Consider the following 19,296-nt stretch of genomic DNA (forward strand, 5'->3'; position numbering starts at 1 on the left):
GCGTGCCCCAGCCCCTAGCCGCAGAAACAGCCCAGAGCCAAACAGGTTGCCCAGGGCAGGCTGACAGCACTTCCAGGTTACCCGGAGAGGAAGCCTGGGGGACCTAGTGTCACAAGGTCACTACTGGCCATGGGCAGGCAAGGAGGAGGTGTCACCATTCTGCACGTCTTGGCCTGACCTCACGCACACATTCATTCAACAAATATTTATTAAGCGCCTTTGTGCAAGGCACTTCCGGAGAAGGCAGTCCGCAGCCGCGCCGCGCCCACCCCCTCTGCCCCCAGCTGCGGCGCCGTCTGCAAGTGAAAAGCGGCGCTGACTCCCCCACCCCCAAGGGCAGCCGCGCCCTCCGACCCCGCACCGCCCTGGCGACCACCCGCCCCCAGCCCAGCTGCCCGCAGCTCCGCCCTGCCACGGCCACGCCCCTCGCCCGCCCCCCCACCCACTCCCGTCCCACCGGGGTTACACGCAGGGGGCACAGCCACACTTGGTGGGCTTCTCCACCTCCTCTGCAAAAGAGGTCCCGTCGCTGCACTCAAAGGTGAACTTCCTCCGCTTCAGCCGCAGGCCCTGGCAGCAGCCCTGGCCCTGGCACGCGCCCCGGCACTCGAGCCACGACAGCGGCCGCGTGGTCTGGCAGATGGCATAGCCCCTCTGGACCTGGTGAAAGTCCCGGACAGGGTCCCCCCGGCACTCGGACTCTGGATGGGATAGACACCAAGAGAAAGCCTCAGGGCGCTCCCGCGTCCGTGGGCGGCTCCTCCAGGCGCTCAGACCCGCCTCCCCTAGGCCCTGCGGAACATGCGCATGCACCGCGCTCTCCCGGGCCCTGGGTGGGTCAGCATGAAGGGAGAGCTTTCTACTGTCGGGACTCTCCAGGGCAGATAAGGCTTCCAGGCTCGGGTGAGTCCCGTTACTAGCGCTGTGAAAGAAGAGGCTGGAAGTCTGCGAGGCAATACGTGATCAAAGAGACTCGAACTCGCGCTTGGAGAGGGTTCTGGATTCCTCTAGATTTCTTCTGCCCGACCTCAGCAGAGCCTGGATTCCATCGGAAGCTCCTTGGTCAAGCGAAGCCAAAGGGGTCTGGGAAGGAGTCCCCAACCCTGACTTCCGACTACATCCCAGCCCCGCAGGTGATGGGGTCGGGAATTGTTAGGTGAAACTCCAGCCAGAAAAGATCCTTGCCTGGATAAAGGGCCACAGGGCAAACTGGGTTTAGGGAGATGGGACTTCCTTCTGAGAGGGGCTTAGTGTCCAGGGACTGGGGGTACCAAAGTCCAAAGGATGAAGGGGAGGGGGCATAGAGGAGCTGCTGAGGTTGGGGAGAAGAAAAGTCAAGTTGCTAAAACAAATGTGGGGAGGGGCCCTGGAGAGGACATGTCAGGAGGTGGGGCCCTGACCTTGCTCACACAGCTGGCCCGAAAAGCCCTGGTCACACACGCAGTGTGCCCCCTTGGTGGCTGAAGTCTGGCAGTGGCCGTGGGAGCACTGCAGTCCCCCACAGGGGTCCGCCGGAGTCCCGGCCTGATTACACAGGACCCCCGAGTACCCATCCTGGCACTGGCAGCTGTAGGAGAGGGCATCGAGGGGCATGCAGCTCCCATGGACACACCTGCAGGGGCAGAGGAAGAGCTCAGTGAAGCTAGGCATGACCTCCCCAAGGCCCACCCCAGGGAACCCCGCCACACCCAACCTTCACTTCATGAGCCCGAGGTTTAAACAAAGGGAGCAAAACGAGACTCTGTGTGTCTGGCCCTAAAGACCTTTTCCTGTTAATAAACACTGCAACCCAGAAAACAAACAATAAAAGCTTGTGTGAGGCCACGTGTTCCAGTTCAGGGAGGCATTTAAAAACTACCTTCCTTGTATTTGCTCTCCCATAGGAAAGGGGCCAATGGACAGAGTGCAGGTCCCCCCACCCCAGGCTCACTTGTGGCCATGGCAGGGGCCGTTGGCTGGCTGGTCACAGTGCAGTCCCCCCCAGCCGGCTTCGCAGTGGCACACCGGTCCTGGACTGGCGTTGGGCTGGCAGATGCCGTGCAGGCAGTAGAGTTTTCGACAGGGTTCGCAGCCAGGCACCACGCCCGGCTTCATCTGTGTCTTGGTGAAGTCCTGTAGTTCATTGTTGATGTACAGGTTCCGTATACAACCATGGAAGCTGGTGCCATTGAGGATCTGCCACAGACGGAAGGCAGCCGAGTTCACGTCCACAGGCATCCCTGTAGAGGGCAGGCAGACACCCACCTCTGAGGCCAGCTCAGCAGTTTCCGTGTTTACTCGTAGTACCCCTTAGCCTCCATTCTTCTGTCTCTGTAACCCTGAGCTGAGGGCCCAGACTCCCTTACCAGAAACAATGAAAAGGCTCATTAGATCTGGGGTTAAAACCTGGGTGTCCCTGTTGCTGAAGTCTGGGTTGCCCTCGCCCATGGATTCCAAGTGCAGCAAAGGGTCTGGGACCTAGAATTTGTGTGCATGGCACTTTAGTGGTCACTTCAGAGTCACTTTCTGGTTAAGTACCTCTGTCACCATTTGATAGATGTCCAATGACTTGCTGGAAGTTGTACAACGAGTAGTTACCGGAGCTGGGATTAGAACCCAGGCTCCATCTTCCCATCTGCCTGGAAGTCCCAGCAAGCCACCAGCCTGGGACAATCTACTGCACCTGGAAACCTGCCTTGGCTGGATCTATAAATGTGTGCCTGTGGTGGATGAGGTGGGGGAAGGGGTGGGATGGGATGAGGGGAGGGGTCATCTGGCCTTCAAAGCTTGTATGGTCAGCCAGAGAGGTCTCCAGTTGAGGCAGGGACTCCTGTGTCCAGGTCTCTTGTAGCTGCTCTGGGCCTCTGATGGCCCCAAGACTGGGAATGAACCCCAAACAAGTGACAAGCCCCTTCTGGCCCAACAAGAGGATAGGCAGGTAAGTCCCAGGTAAGGCCTCAGGCCCAACCAAACACTTAGCCTATATGGTCAGTTTGAGCTGGGGAGAGAGCAGCCTGAGACTCCAGGCAGGGGACGGAAACTCACCAGCAGCTTGGTCATTCACTAGAATTTTCTCCCACCCCTTGGCATTTCCCCCACAAAAGTCAGTGTCCTGAGCACCAGCTGTCCTGACAGGTCTCAGGCCAGAGGGCCAAAGAGGTCCCACCCTGGAACTGCTTTCACCTCCACTGGGCCAGGTCCTCACCTCCCACATAGAGGGGGGCTTCGCTGTTGAGCGTGTAGTGTTTGCCAAAGTTGTCCATAGTCATGGGGCTGCCGCCGTCAATAGAGAGATTCACCATCTGGTCAAAGGTGACCAACTCAACTGTGTGGAACTGCCCGTCATTGATGGTCTCAGCACTGGAAGAAGACAGGGGGTGGATTTCATTTGGGGCTGGGGGCTTCTCCAGAAAGACCATATGATCCAGCAGTTACTTTCCAATGAACCCAGTTTTTAAGAGAAGGAACTGTAGGATGGCCTGGTTCTTCCTAGTCCCCTTCTTGCAGCTCCCTGGAGAAAGCTGAGAAGTTTGGGGTAACTGTGGCCATTGGGAGCCCCTCTGAAGTAGTAGTAAGATTGGCAGCTGCTCCAGCTTCAGAGGGTCTCGGACCCAAGCAAGCGTTGACTAGATCGTTCAATGTTCTTTCCACTTAGGTTGCCCAGCTTCCTAGTGATCCCACTAACCATCTGCTTCTGGCCCGGGATACCCTGATTAGCAGTTCCTCAGGCCTGACGGCATCTCACGGGCCTGAGGAAACCCACCTGTAGATAGCAGAGCTGGGATAGCTGCCTGGGTCATAGCTGACACGCACGTGGCCCTGGTACAGCTCAACCGCAATGTGGTCATTGTCCCCATTGTACAGCAGGATCCCATTGTCCTCAGCCGTGGAGACCTGATGGGAAAAGGCACGTCCTCTCCTACCCACCCCACCTGGCGAGTTGGGTAGATGGAGACCCAAGATTGGAAGAGAGGAGCTAGTGCCTGTCATGAGAGCTGTGCGTTTTGCCTTGGAGGAAGAGCCCTCTCTACACTGTGGGAGCCAGAGCTTTTTCTTTTGTTTCATTTTTTCACACTTGGTTCCTCTTCCCTTCTTTCTTCTGGTAAAGGCCTCAAACCCATGGTCTGTGGGTCATGGCCCAGGCTTGACCAATCACAGCACCTCATCTCCCTGGTTGGTCTAGGGATGGACATATGACTGGAGCCAGGCCAATCAGAGATCTTCCCTGGGATTACTGTCCTAAGTAAGGAAGAGCCTCTTTGAGTATTGGGTGTTGGGACCTCATGGGGACTTACTGGGATTAACAGTCTCTTGAAGGAAGGATATGTGAGGCAATGGCTTGTTAGGGTTTTTACAAGTTTTTTGGTGAGCAGTTAGGATAGCTGCTATCTTGCTGTGTGGACAGGATTTGGAAGCAGTGATGGGGAAGAAGTACAGTCAGTATATCTGAAAGGCTGAGTGGTGCTGGGAAAAGAAGAGAAGCCAAGAAGGAATACTTGGCTGAAAACAGAAGCCCAGAGCTCCTCATTCCAGCCCCAGGGAGAAAGCCGTCTGAGTGTTGGCAGCTGAAAGCTGAGGAGCAGTAGAGACATGGGACAGTTAGAGTCCTGGCAAATGGAGTTTCCTGGATCCAGTCATCCACGAGGCCATCGCTCGACTCCTGTTCTCTGAGACTGCTTGTGAATTAATACCTTCCCAACTGTGAAATGCAAGCTGAGACCACAAAGAGCTTTGACTGACAGGAGCCCTTCCAATTCTCCTGGCCAGGGATACATCTTGATACTCTGACCTACAGCAAAGCCAGGGTCCCCTGCCCCTGACTCCCCTCTGTGACCAGGCCCCTGGACACCCACCTGCAGTGTGATGTTGGCCCGAGGCCAGTTCTGCAGATCGGTGAACTGAAGGTAAGTGTCCCGATCCACGAAGTTGACACTGAGCAACTTCTCACACTCAGGGCCACCAAAGCCCGGGAGGCATTGGCACACGGGCCGGCTGCCCTGGTTCACACAGTTGGCCCCATTCTGGCACTCAGTCCCCTCACAGGGACTCCTGGGAGCAGGTGGGCTCGGAGGGATCTCACAGAGCTGTCCGCTGAGAGGGAGAGGACACACATTAGAAAGGGCCGTGCCAGAGGAGGAAGTGGTATCTCCCTCCCACAGCCCAGGAAATGGATCCTTAAAGTGCCAGAAGATGCTCCTCAGGGACACTTTTCTTAAGAGAGCTAAGAGCCAGAAGGATGATGAGAAACATGGTGAGAACACCGGGACACTGGTCAAAGTGGGAAACCTACTGAACTTGAATCTGCATCTTAACAAGATCCCAGCTACACATTAAAGTTGGAGAAGTGCTCACTGCTCATGTCAGAACTCTGCAAGGCTAAGACCAAGCAGACCAGACTCAAGACTCAAATGACAAAAATCAGATACAAAAAGGGTAAAAACAAGGAGCGCAGTGGCGCCAGCCAATGGGCACGGGACTGCGAACTGCAAGGTCTGTGATTTGAGCCACCAGCAGTGCCGAGGGAGAAAGATGGAGTTTTCAGCTTCCATGAAGATTTTAAAAGCTTTGGAAACCCTGTACAGGGTTACTATGAGTAAGAACTGACTCAAAGACATCTAACAACAATATAACCATGAACCTTATAAAAACAAAAAGAACTATAAGAGGATATAAGAAGCCTTGGTGGCAAGGTGGTTAAGCGCTTGGCTGCTAGCTGAAGGTGGGTGGTTTGAACCCATTAGCTGCTCCACAGAGCAAGATGTGACAGTTTGCTTCTATAGTTTACAGCCTTGGAAACCGTATGGGGTGAATCTACATTGTCCTGTAGGTCCTGTAGGGTCTACATTGTCCTGTAGGGTTGAGTCATATTTGACTCGATGGTATCAGGTTAATAAAGAAATATCTAATTGGTATGCCAAAAAATTAGATAATGAAGATGAAATGGACGAATTCCTAGAGAAACAAACTACCAAAACGGACTCCAGAAAATCTGAACAGACTCATAACAAGAGATTGAATTAGTGATCAAAAAACTTCCCACTTTCACTGGTGAATTCTACCAATAAACCACTAATACTAAATCTTTACAAACATTTCCAGAAAACGGAAGAGGCAAATACTTCCTAATTCACTCTATGAGGCCAGTATTACCTTGATACCAAAACCAGAAAAAGGTATCCCAAGAAAAGAAAACTAAAGACCAATACATCTCTTATGAATAAAGATGCAAAAATCCTCAGTGAGTTACTAGCAAATCGACCCATTGATATATAAAAAGGATTATATACATGGTATTTATCCCAGGAATGCAAGCTTGGCTTAATACCTGAAAATCAATCAATGAAATACACAGTATGAACAAAAGAAAAGACAAGACCCGCATAGTCAGTCATCTCAGTAAACACAGAAAAAAACATTTGACACAAACACTGAATTCATGATGAAAACACTCAACAAACTAGGAATAGAAGAGAACTTCATCAGCCAGATAAAACACACAATTAACGTTGTACTTAATTATGAAATACTGGTTGCTTTCTCCTAAGATCCAGACAAGACAGGTATGCGCCCTCACCATTTCTATTCAGTATTGTACAATATTATGCAATAAGGCACAAGCAGACAGAGTAGTTAGTTAAGAAAATAAAATAAAAGTCATCCACCTTGGAAACCCTTTACAGGATTGTTATGAGTCGGAATCAACTTGATGGCGCTTGACAACAACAATATTGGAAAATAAGAAAGAAGTATAGCTAACTCTATCTGCCAATGATAAGATTGTGGAAGAAAAATATGCTAAGGAATCCACTAAAAAACTATTAGAAAGAACAAAAAGTTTATCAAGTTTGCAAGATACAAGCCCAGTTTGGAATCCTACCTTACTCACGTCATCTATAAAAATTAACTTTAATCAGAGACCTAAATGTAAGAGGTAAACTAGAAAACTCATAGACGAAAGCATAGGTACACATTTTCATGATGTTGCACCAGACAATGGTTCCTTAGATATGACACCAAAAGCACAAGCAGCAAAAGAAAAATAAATCAATTGGATATCATGAAAAATGATCATTTTTGTGCTGTAAATGATACCATCTATGACGTGAGAAGACAACCCACAGAATGAGACAAACATGTTTGCAAATCGTTTACCTAGGAAGGGAGTGTATCTAGAACATATAAAGAGCTATTATAACTCAATAATAAAGAAACAAATAACTCAATTTAAAAATGGGTGAAGGATCTAAATAGGCATTTCTCTAAAGAAGACGATGTAAATGGCCAGTGAACCCATGAAAAGATGTTCAACATCATTAGTCATCAGGGAAATGTCATTCCAGATCATAAAAAGATACCACTTCACACCCACTAGGAAGGCTATAATCAAATGGACAATAGTAAGGATGTAGAGAAACTGGAGCACTCACACTGCTGATGGGAATGTAGAATGGTTCAGCTACTTTGGAAACCAGCCTAGCAGTTCCTTAAATAATTAACCATAGTTACAGTATGGCCCAGCAATTACAGTCCCAAGAGAATTGAAAATATATGTCCACACACAAAATTATGTACACAAATCTTTGTAGCAGCATTGTTCATAATAGTCAGAAAGTGAAAACTACCCAAAACGTCTATCCGCTAAATGAATGGATAACATCCGTCACAATAGAATATTACTCAGCAATGAAACAAAATGAAGTACGAATTCAAACTACAACCTGGATGAATCTGGAAAACCGTGCACTGTGAAAGAAGTCAAAAAGGACCCCTGGATTGTCTTTTCGGGGTGATGAAAATGTTCTACAATTAACTGTGCTGATGGTTACCCAAGTCTGTGAATATGCTAAACGCTATTTATTGGATTATAGACTTGAAATCGGTGAATTGTAGGGTTTGTGAATTACATCTGAATAAAGCTGAGTTTGGTTGTTTGTTTTAGGGCAGAGCCTGGAGAGGTGCAGAGCCAGAAGGAGGGCAGGGGTCAAGACAGGAGACTGGGTCAAAGACCACTGCTGGGTCCTAAGGGCAGCTGCACACCTGCCGTTAATGGACATGTCTGCAGGTTCTGCTGGGCAGGTGAGATGGGGCACTGCTCAGTAAAATACATCCACCCCTCACGCTTCATGTGACACCTAAGCTGAGCTGCCAAGTAACTTTTCCAAGGCCACACAGTTAGCGATTGACGTGTTGCTGTTGCGTGCCATGGCATCAGTTCTAATTCATTGCGATGCTATGGAACTGACTAGAACTGCCTGGTAGGACTTCCAAGGCTGTGATCTTAATAGGAGCACAGTTCCAAGTCTTCTCTCCCATGAGCACTTAACCATTGGACCACCGGAGCTCCTTGTGATTGGCATGTTCTTGTTATGTGCCATCGACTCAGTTCCAACTCATAGCAGCTCTGTAGAGGGTTTCCAAGGAACAGCTTGGGGGTTTGAACCACTGACCTTGTGGTTAGTAGTCCAGTGCTTATCCTACAGCGCCATAGGCTCCAGTTCCCAGGCTCTGGTCCTCACCCCCTCCCGACCCCTAGCAAAGCCTGGAGGCTGCTGCAGGTCCGAGGTTGCGGACCAGTGAGACGTCCGTGTGCATCTAGGGTCTGCTCACCTGTAGCCCTCGGCACAGAGGCAGGAATAGCTGTTGACTTCATCCACACACTGGGCCCCATTCTGGCAGCGGTGGTCCACACAGTCATCCTGGTTCTCACTGCAGTTGTCACCTGTGTAACCTGGCATGCACTCACACCTGGGGAGGGTGACAGCCACATGCTCTGCTAGGAGAGTGTGCTGGGACCCAGGGCACCCACAGCCAGGGCAGAGGGAGGTGCTGTGTGTGTGACAGAGAAGGCCCAGGCCCACTGGGTCTCTGCAGATTCCCAGATCAGTCTGAGTCCCTGATAGAACACATCCCCACCCATTCTGGGCTCCTATTCTCATGCAAGAGGGGAGCTGTGTAGGCTTGAATGGGACTCTGGGCTGGGAAGGGGATGTCCAGCAGCAGGCAATGGGACTCTTGTCATGGAAGAGCCATCCTTACCACCTGTTGCGTGCCATGGAATCAGTTCTGACATGGGGGCTGTGTTCCCCAGCCCCAGAAATGGGGCGCACTGACCTGGGTCCATCTGGAGTGCCTACACACTGGGCCTCATGCTGACATGGGTTCAAATCCGGGGAGCAGAAGTCCACCAGCTGTTCACAGGCCTTTCCTGGGGAGAGAATGAACAAGAGGCAGGTAAGAAGCTGCCTTCCCTTGCCTGTGCTTGGCCCTCCCACCCTGACGCTGGGACCCACCACGCTCACCCGTATACTGCAGGGGGCACTGGCAAGTGTAGTTCCCCACGCCATCCACACAGGTGCCCCCATTGGTACAGGCGTGTTCTACACAGTCATCCATGTCCACAGCACAGGTCAGTCCCTCAAAGCCAGCAGGACAGGAGCACCTGAGAAGGTGGGGAGAGAGAGGCAGGTGGCCCCACAGCCAGGTGGCAGCCTTCCCAGAGCTCCGGGGAACCTGAGGGCACAGTGACCACCACCCTCCCAAACCAGGCTCTGCCTTCACAGGACTCCCTCACGGTCCAGTGTGGGAAGGGGTACGACCAGGCTTGGGGTAAGCACTGAGGTTGGGGAGCAGGGATAAAGGGCAGGGGACACCTCACTCCTCCTGGGGGGTGTTGTGGAAAACAGGAAGGGGAAGGAAGGTGAATAGACAGAGGTGTCCAGTTCTTGGGAGGACATCTGTTCCCCTAAAGAGTTCAGGACTTGGGGATTATCAACATCAGAGCTGAGGGTGGCTGGGAGCCACGTGTGCAGGGCCCTGGGGACCAGTGATCTTCAACCCAGTATATGCCTGCTCTAAGACTGGTAGCGTAGTGGTTATGAATCGGGCTGAGAGCCACAAGGGCAGCAGTTCGAAACTACCAGCTATTCCGCGGGAGAAAGATGAGGCTTTCTGCTCCCGTAAAGATTTCCAGCCTCGGAAACCCTGTACAAGGTCGCTATGAGTTGGAACCGACTCCATGGCACACAACAACAACAACAACAAGACACCCAGGAATTCTCGAAGGGGTTTATGGGCCAAAGGTGTCTAAGAAATTACTTTCTGGGTTTTCAAGTCCCATGTCAACGCTTCCCTGAACTAAGCTGCCTGCAGAACTTCTCCACCTCTTATCCAGCCCAAAGTCAGGTGGGGCATCCCTGGAGTTTAAAACCCTCTGCACCAAATAAAGGAACATGAAGACTCCTGCTATGGTGCCGTAGAATCAGCACTGGATTGCAAACCATAAGGTCAGCAGTTCAAACCCACCAACCGCTCCTTGAAAACTCTATACAGGGTTACTATGAGTCAGAACCAACTCAATGGCACTTAATAGCAACAAGGGATACTGACATTTAGAAAGGATCCCTGGTAATGCTGTAGGGTGAGTACTGCATGGTCAGCAGTTCAAACCCACCAACCGCACGATGAGGCTTTCTGCTCCAGTAAAGGTTTACAGCTCCGAAACACTATACATGATCGCTATGAGTTGGATCCAACTAGAAGGCAGTGGGTGGGATCTTTAGAAAGTGAACGAACGTTTGCAAATGTAGAGGTTCCCACCTCCATGTTTTAAAAATAATTGAAGGAGGACCTAAGCAAGTTGTCACTGATAGACTGTTAAAAATAATTTTTGATGGCAGGTCACTCTAGGCATTTTTTTCATCTAAACTCGGAAGGATTTAAAAAAAAAAATGAGCGACATGGTTATGATAAAACTCCTAACCCCATGCTTATTTATGTGAACAAACTTTCTCAACATTTATATGTATCTAAAAAGGGGGAGAACAGTCTTGTCCTGCCTTGTCCTATTACATTTCCCCCGTACCATGCACCCACTGAAGAGGAGAGAGCAAGCATTGTCCTACAGTCTCGTTAAGAGACATAGTCCAATTTTATGTGTTACGATGTATTATTGATAATTGTAAAGATGACTTAGTACAGAAGAAACTGTTAATCAGAGAGACTTACTGTCATAAAACATAAGAAAAAACCTTGATATTTAAGCTTATATTCTATGTTGGTGGCAGAGAAGCCTTAAAGAGTGTTAAGAAAAGTCTCCCTAGCATAAAAACATTGTTACATTAGAAGAAAAATGGGGGGTAGTGAGACTGGAAATAACAGCTTAAGGAGAAAAAAGAATGAGAAATAATGTTTACTGTTAAAGGGAAACTTGTTCACAGAATTATAAAATGATGTCAAACAGGCTATATAGATTCCATTGGAGACATTTTATAGACATGTTTTATCTTTAAATGTTACGGATATTTGTAGTGAAGAAGTAAGCTTGCAATGACAAATGTTAAGACGTCAATGGAACATGTGTGAGGGGCTGTATAGTTATTAATTAAACTTTGGCTTTAGGGGTATGTAAGCAGAAAGGTTTGAACACTGCGCAGCAGGTCTTGAGGCTAATTTTTTTCACTAAAGGCAAGAGGAGACAACATAGGGGTTTTAAGCAGGGTGGGAAACTCCCCGCTAGCCAGAGTTTGGGGCAGGGCATTGGAGTAGGCCTGGGTCAGGGGACGACAGTCACATGATGCACCAACCACATTCCCTGGAGTTGCCCTTGGTTTTGGTGGCAGGTTCCCATTAACTGCAGCCTCACTGAGTCCTGTAGGCGTCCCACCGCCATCATCCACCCCTGCTCTGTCCTAGTCACTACCTTCTCCGTCTCCACACCCACAAGCCTGCAGGCTGCCCTGCAACTGACTTCAGGGTACACCCCATTTCCTGTGTCAGGCTCTCCTTCAGGTCCAGCAGGGGAACCTCAGCTACCTTCCTTGGAAGGTGGAAAGCAAAGGGTGGATGGACTCTAGACAATCCCCTCCAACGGGCAAATCTTACTATTTCTGATGGTGACTCCTCAGATCTAAGTCACCTCGTGTACTAGCAGACAGTCTGCTCCTTGGGCCGGTGGAGAGAAGACACCCGCCTTGATCTCAAGGAGCTCAGCATTCCTTCCAATGTTCCTTCCGTGCCACCTACTACCACACTCCACAGCGGGTGTGCAGAAGAAATCTGCCAAGTGTATTCGCTTCCATAGTCATTCACTCTCCAGGCACCTCCCCTGGGCCTCCCCTGAGGCCCTCCTAAACTTCAGGGATGAAGGGTGACTCAGGAATGACCCCCAGCCCCCACAAAACCCTCGTCAGCAAGGCTGCCAGGTGTGAGGGATTAACCCACCCCACTTGAGCTGTATCTCTCTGCTCTGCAGGGGAAATTTCTGGGTGTCCTGTCAGCCCCCTGAGAGGGTCTAAGGAATGCAGAGGAGGAGCCGCTTTGCTGGAGCACTCATCAAAGCCCAGAGGAGAATCTGAGCTGTTTCCAAGGCGACAAAGGGAAAAGAGGCCATTTAGCGGTTTATTTATTTATATCTGGTAATTTTGGTTTGCAGAAACAGGTTTGGCCATTTCTGCCAGTCGATTCAACATCATTTTCTGAAGGGCCAATTTGCTCTCTCTCTGCTGGTAATTTATTTTCAGCAACTAAATACTCTGTATTCCCAGAAAAGTGCTGGGTCGGGAGAGCTCTGTTGTGAGGCTCTCGCTGGTGCCCTAAGGAAAGTAGTGAAGTAGTGGGGTGGGGGGCTTGGATGGCAAGGTGAGCACAGGAAGGACGTTAGAGATGAGGTCATTAGGCTGGCCCCTTCCCAGGAGTGACCAGTGTGACTCCTGAGATGAGGGACCAGGACTTGGTTCCCAACTCTGGGCGCCTCATACACAGTGGTGGCACCAGGCTCTGTTTCAGTGCTCAGGGACGTGCCTGAGAGTGGGGCAGGGTGCTGACTGAGAGTGGGGCAGGGTGCTGCCTGAGAGTGGGGCAGGGTGCTGACTGAGAGCGGGGCAGGGGGCACTGCCCGAGGGCCCTGCCCTGAACAACATTGGTTTTGATTTAGAGTGGAGGCTTTGAGGTGGTTCATGGAGACTGTGCCCCCAGACTGCCCTTGGCACCGTCACTGCATTTGCCTGTGTCCATGGACTGCCTGTGGCATCAGAGGACACCTGGGTCCTGGCAAGAGCAGGGAGGGCGGGGCCAGGAGTCAGCAGAGCAGCCTGCTGTGCCGTGACGGCCTGGTGGGCTTGGAAGGCTCTTTTGGCTCTGATTTGGAGACAGTCCCCATCCCTGCAAGCCCTCCTCAACTGCCCCTAGAGCAGCAGGAGGTCTGGGTAGCCCCAGCATGGGGAGTAAGGCACTGAAGCTTGGCTCCTGAATCCTGCCCCTCTAAGCAACTCACGTGAAGCCAGCATCATCACCCTCCCCAGCCTGGCAGGTCCCGCCATTTTCACAGGGGCCACTGGAACAGCCATCCAGGGACACCTCACAGTCTCGGCCCTGGGGAGAAAAGTCAGAGATGAGGACCTCAGGTAGACCTGGGGTTAATGTGGGCCAACAGAGACATCATGGATGCTCTGGGCACTGGGGGCAAAATGACACACAGACAGATCCACCCCCCTCCTCCTCGTCGTCAGGTTTCCACCTCCATTCACCTTGTAGCCGCTGGGACAGGCACACCTGTACATCTCGAGGGGGTCGTTGTGGCAGGTGCCCTGGTTCTGGCAGGGGCTGGACAAGCAGGGGTCACACTTGGCCTGGATGGCCAGAGTGGGGGGACCTGTAACAGCAGAGAAGGCATCAGTGCAGGCAGGGATGGAAGACCCAGTTAGCAAGGTAAGCACAGGCTTACTTGTGCTTACTAAATGTGGTGAGACTCATATGAAAGCATTCACTATGGATTAATAAGCACAAGTAGCCTGTGCTTACCTTTCTGACAGGTACTCCATCCCTATCAGGGATTGTAAACTGATTCTGTAGGAAAGCGCTGTGGGGTTGGAAGAAAGACAGATACCAGCCATACATCAAAGCAGAATCTTTGGTGGAAACATGTGAAATTGTTCACTACATATTAGTAAGCAAACACAAGCAAGTCTATGCTTATCGGGTAGTCGACACTGAGTGCTGGAGAAAGTGGGGACAGTAGGGCAGTGCTTGCCCTGGGGTTCCCAGTCCTACACAGCAGGGTAGTGGGAAGTCCTTGTGCCAAGATTTTTGCCTCTCTCTCTAGTTCCTCCAGATCCTGCTCCATCTTCCCTCAGCAGTAGCCCCTCCAGTCTCCAAACCCTCCTCTGTAAATGGGGTGACTAGCAGTCCCCCTCCTCTGGGCTATACGGCTATGAGAACTAAACAACACAAAGTGCTTCACTTGCTCTTGACCTGTAAGCAGTTAGGGCGCTCAGCGGTGTGAGAGCATCCTATTGGCAACTTCCCCATCTCCCCACACCTTCCGGTGATCACGCCAGCCCTGATGCCACCTCAGGTGGTGGGGATCTTGCTCCATAGTGCTATGTGGGGTCCTGCAGGGGAGGAAGGGCTGTCTGCCTTCAAACTGGTCCTCTCCCAGATTGAACCAAGAAGGACCTTTTCCATCAGCTTCTGGCTTCAGGCAAGACCTTCTCCAGTCTTCCAGGCTGCATGGATGCCCTTCATTGGATGAGAAAGCAGCCAACTGGGTTCTAAGCCCTCACAAGAATACATAGCAAGACCAGGCCAGTTAACCCAAGTTTCCACAGAAGACTCCTTCTGTGGTCTGTGGTTGTCTTGTGCTACTGAGTTGGTTCTGACTCATGGCGACCCATGTGTTACAGAGTAGAACTGACCTATACAGTTTCTGGCTATAATCTTTATGGAAGCAGACTGTCAGACCTTTTCTCCCACAGAGATGCTGGGTGGGTTTGAACCACCAACCTATGAGTTACCAACTGAGTCCAAAACATTTGTACCATCCAGGGACCTAAGTTGTGAAGTATCAATTCTGATGAAGGGGCATGAGTGAGACCAGAAATAAGCACATTGTCCACCACTAGGGGTTCTCTGAGTGCAGACAGGGTTCTGCTTCTTGATCTGGGTGTTGGTTACAGGAGTGAGTTTAGTTTGTAAAAATTCAGGGAGCCATTCACTTATGACCTATGTACTTTTCTGGGTGTGTGCTATATTTCAATAGAAAGTTAAAAACAAACACAAAAAAAACTCTTCTCACCAACACCAACCCCACCTGCAACCCCATTAAATAAATGCTGAGCAAATATTTAAACATGAATTGGCCTGCTCTGGACAACCAAGTCACAAATGGGGCCTACCAGACCTGCTTCCATCGCTACAGCATCCTGCACCCAGGGTGGTCAGGGCCTCCTCTTTAACCTAAGACTGTCAGTTTCATTTCCGGCAGCAGTCTAGAAGCTTGTGGAGGGCAGGGGCCGTGGTGATCCAGGGCCGCTCAGCCCTTCCCCGGCACACAGGACAGGCCCTGGGGCTGCCCCTCTCTGTTCAACAAAGCCTCCCAGACCGAGGCTATCCATCCATCAGTCAATCAAGCCCTGAACAAGCCTTTATAGAAAAGAGCCAGTAAGCCTCCAGTCACACTCAGGGCTGCATTTCTGCAAATGTCAGGAGACTGGCAGCTGAGTGCCGCGGCTCCACCAGGTACTGGGGTGGGTTTTAAGTTAATTGCTGAGCACGATTCCTACCAAAGGGAGGGCTGAGTGCTTTCATAGCAGCGAGGCTCCAAGCTTCCAGAAACACTGCTGTTATTTTTATTTTCCTTTAATCCGCAGAGAGGGATTAAAGCCTTCTCGGCCTGAGGTTTTCTAGTTGGCTTTTTCCGTTTTTGTTTTTTCTGTCAGGGCCACAAATCAGTCTTCTTCACAAACAGCAGGTGCTTCCTTCCTGCCACATGACCCTCCCCCCTCCCCCCATCTACCTGGTCACCTCAGGGAGCATCTGGAAGGGCGGCCAGGGCTGAGCAGGCCCTGTGAGGGCCCAGCCACAGGAGGTGGGTGTTATCCAGTACTCCCCAACCCCACCCCATGCTCACCTTGGCATTCAAACTTCTTGGCTGGTGTGGTGAGGAGCAGCTTGCCCTCCATGTCTGGGGGCCCAGCGCAGCGGGCAATGCCCGGCTCCTTGTAGCCCGTCTTCACCCAGCCAGACAGCCAGCGGAGGTGGCAGTCGCAATACAGCGGGTTGGCGCCAATGGCCCTGGGGCAGAGATCAGAGAGAAGCAAGCACGACAGCTTCGTCAGGTTCCCCTGTCCATTGCACACCTATGGTGCCAGGCACTAGGCCAGGAGCTGCCAAAATTCCTGACAGGCCCTGAGTCATGAGCATTCTTGTGTAGCCTGCACTGTTGTAAGCAGCTGGGCTACCTGGGTGTTACCTGTCAGCCCCAGATCAATAGTAAGACCTGGTCAGTTGACCCAGATTTCTACAAGACTCCCATTATTGTTAAATGTTGAAGTGTTGGTTCAGACTTAAGAGCGTTTCTCAGGAATGCCTGGTGGGTTTAAACCACTTGGTTAGCATTCCACCAATCATCCTACAGCATCACCCCAGGACCCCATGGCTCCTTCTAAAAGTGATGGAAACTGGTTCTAATGACTAAAAATGAAAACACTTCCAAGTAGTCATCTGGAGGGAGCTTCTAGATCCAGGTGACAAGGGTGCATTATCGCATTTATATGCATTGTCTCAGTGAGTCCTTGTTACTACGTGTCAAGTGGATTCAGGCTCATAGCAACCCTACAGGACTGGATAGGATTGGCCCATAGGGTTTTCTAGGCTGTCATCTTTATGGGGAGCCCGGATTCCAGTGGTTTAGGGCTCAGCTGCTAACTGGAGGGCAGGGACTCATCGCTATTCCACGGCAGTGCGCCTCCACGAAGATTTACAGCCTTGGAAACCAGATGAGGCATTTCTCCGCTGTCCTACTATAGGGTCCCTACCAGTCAGAACCAGCAGGGGAGCCATGGCCTTTTGTTTCATTTTTTAGGGGAGTGGATCACCAGATCTTTTCTCCTGTGGATCCACTGGTGGGTTCAAACCTCCAACATGTTTGTCAGTAGTTGAGTGCTTAATCATTGGGCTTCTTATTGAGTTCGTTCCCTCCCCTTTATAATTCCTGTCTTCCATGTAAGGAAACCAAGGTTCAAAATGTTACCATCATACAGAGGGATGGAGGACCTGGGATTAGAACCTGTGCTGCTGAGGCCAGAGCCCACGAGTGCCCCAGGGAGAAGGAAGTCATGTTTAGGCTGTAAGGAGCCAGATGCTCTCAGCTCCTGTTAGCAGCTTCTCTTCTCATTAGCTGCACAGTGTAAGCGTGATTTTCTCCACCTCAAAGATGTGGGCATTGGGCCTCAGGAGGAATTTACCTGGGGCCCTGCAGTGACTGAGGGCAACCCTGGGACCAGACCCAGAGCTGTAAGATTCGGAAGCCCACACACTCTGATTTCACTCCTTATTTTTAATTAAACAAGGAACCCATGAATGCAGTCTCAGTGTAAACCACATTCAAACAGTGCAGACAAAGCAAACTTCTTCATCTGTACAGTATTTTGAAAGCACGAAATGCCACTGAATTAATTTTATATGATGTGGATTTTGCATCAATAGCAAACAGGCAGATGGAAATGTAAATGACCAATGCAGTTGCTTTTTGATACAGCAGTTATGTTTCTGGGAGTTAATTTCACAAATACACCTGTATCAGGATGTAACAACATCCATCCATGCAACGGTTCTGATGGCAGCATTGTTGGTGGTAGAAAGACTGAAAAGCCCCAGTGTTCATCAGTCAGGGGAGTGGTTAAACAAACTATGGTGTATCCACATAAGAAAAGGAAGTCTCCCTCCCACTCTTTTTGTTCCCCACAGAAGTAGCCATTGTGCATTCGCTATTTACACAAATGGTCCTTCCTCATAAATGACAGCCAGTATGAGTCACTACTGAGTAGTTTGCTCCTTGTTACTAAACAGCATGTCTTGGAGCTCTTTCTAGCTGGGTCCACCTCACGTTTTTCAAAGAGTTTCATAGCATCCCAAAGAATGGCTGCTTCATACCTTACTGCACAACTTCCCTATTGCTGGACTTTTCAGTTCTTTCCAACTGCAGTGAACCTTCCTGTACATGCCTCTTTGAGAAGTGAGAGGCTTTCTCTAGGGCAAGAGTCTAGAAGTAGGACTAGGGTTCCCAAGGAAGGACATGTGAAAAGTTAATAACTGACCTCTATAAAGGCTGCATCAGCCTGCACTGTAAGGTTGAGCCTGGTTCCTCACCAACACTATATTACAAATCTATTAATTTTTTACTAGTCTGGTGGGCAAACTCTTTTCACAAAAGCACAATGGGAAATGTAAAAGATGAGCAAGACATATATATTAGGGAAGTAAGGGCTAAACTTCTCGGAGTCAGTAAACACAAAAATTCGTGCTTCATTCTTTAAAGTCACTAACAATGGGACTTTGAAACTGTAAGGCTATACAGAGAGATAGGTAGATAGGTTTTACTACCACCCACTGCCACTTAGTCCATTCTGATCCACAGCGACCCTGGTGTCAGAGGACAGAGGACGAGAATTGTTCCTTAGGGTTTCCAAGACTGTAAATAGATAAATAGATTGTTGTTGTTGTTAGTTGCCATCGAGTCGATTCTGACTCAAAGCCACCCTGTATTGGGTTTCTAAGGAGCAGCTGGTGATTTGAATCACTGACCTTGTGGACCACCACATTATTCTGCAGTGCCACACCAGGACTCCAAACAGAGAGGGAGTTTTGTGTAGATATGTGTGCGTATATATGCAAGGAGGGCTTGTGGTGTGGCGCTATAAGATAATAAGCACTGGACTGCTAGCCACAAGGTCAGCAGTTCAAACCCATCAGTTGTTCCTCGGAAACCCTGAACAGGGTCGCTATGAGTTGGAACCGATTCGATGACATTTAACAACAACAACATATACATGGAGTCCTAGTGTGGTGCTGTAGGATAAGCAATGGAATGCTAACCACAAGATCTGCGGTTCAAACCCGCCAGCTGCTCCTTGAAAACCCTACACAGGGTTGCTATGAGTTGGAATCAACTCATTGATACTTAACAGCAACAACAACATATATGTACATACATATATATCTATATATACATATATAAACAATGTATATAAATCTATACATCATGTTAATGAGAATTGTCATATTTATTACATAATCAACGAGTTCCTTTTCCACCTGTTTGTGGGTGCAAGAGGGCAGGGTCTCCCCTTGAGTCTAATAAAAGTGGCAGTGACTCTGAACAAGACCCCCCTCAAAACAGCACAGCTGATGACTATGGAGGGGCCGAACCAGACTTGAGCTCTGGCCCCAACACAGCTGCTGACTGCCCAGGTGACCTTGAGCTGTTCGCTTAAGCCCTCAGGGCTCACTTTATGGTTCAATAAAGAGCCTGCAATCTAGACT

At 50.1% G+C, this 19,296-nt stretch overlaps 1 protein-coding gene across 1 annotated transcript in view; it reads right to left on the reverse strand.

Annotated features, from left to right (window-relative positions):
• Nucleotides 1-206: 206 nt before the first annotated feature.
• Nucleotides 207-19,296, reverse strand: part of SLIT1 (slit homolog 1 (Drosophila)) — a 220,951-nt gene continuing 201,861 nt past the window's right edge. The window contains exons 26-37 of the mRNA XM_006831197.1: nucleotides 15,884-16,047; nucleotides 13,503-13,627; nucleotides 13,250-13,347; nucleotides 9,279-9,418; nucleotides 9,091-9,184; nucleotides 8,587-8,724; nucleotides 4,833-5,070; nucleotides 3,743-3,873; nucleotides 3,185-3,339; nucleotides 1,931-2,219; nucleotides 1,401-1,612; nucleotides 207-701 (exon numbers count right to left, since the gene is read on the reverse strand). Of these exons, the coding sequence (XP_006831260.1) occupies nucleotides 463-701; nucleotides 1,401-1,612; nucleotides 1,931-2,219; nucleotides 3,185-3,339; nucleotides 3,743-3,873; nucleotides 4,833-5,070; nucleotides 8,587-8,724; nucleotides 9,091-9,184; nucleotides 9,279-9,418; nucleotides 13,250-13,347; nucleotides 13,503-13,627; nucleotides 15,884-16,047 (2,023 nt within the window). The 3' untranslated portion in view covers nucleotides 207-462. The remainder of the gene's footprint in view (nucleotides 702-1,400; nucleotides 1,613-1,930; nucleotides 2,220-3,184; nucleotides 3,340-3,742; nucleotides 3,874-4,832; nucleotides 5,071-8,586; nucleotides 8,725-9,090; nucleotides 9,185-9,278; nucleotides 9,419-13,249; nucleotides 13,348-13,502; nucleotides 13,628-15,883; nucleotides 16,048-19,296) is intronic.

This window comes from Chrysochloris asiatica, unplaced genomic scaffold (assembly GCF_000296735.1).
Source record: "Chrysochloris asiatica unplaced genomic scaffold, ChrAsi1.0 scaffold00003, whole genome shotgun sequence".
Lineage (NCBI taxonomy): Eukaryota > Metazoa > Chordata > Mammalia > Afrosoricida > Chrysochloridae > Chrysochloris > Chrysochloris asiatica.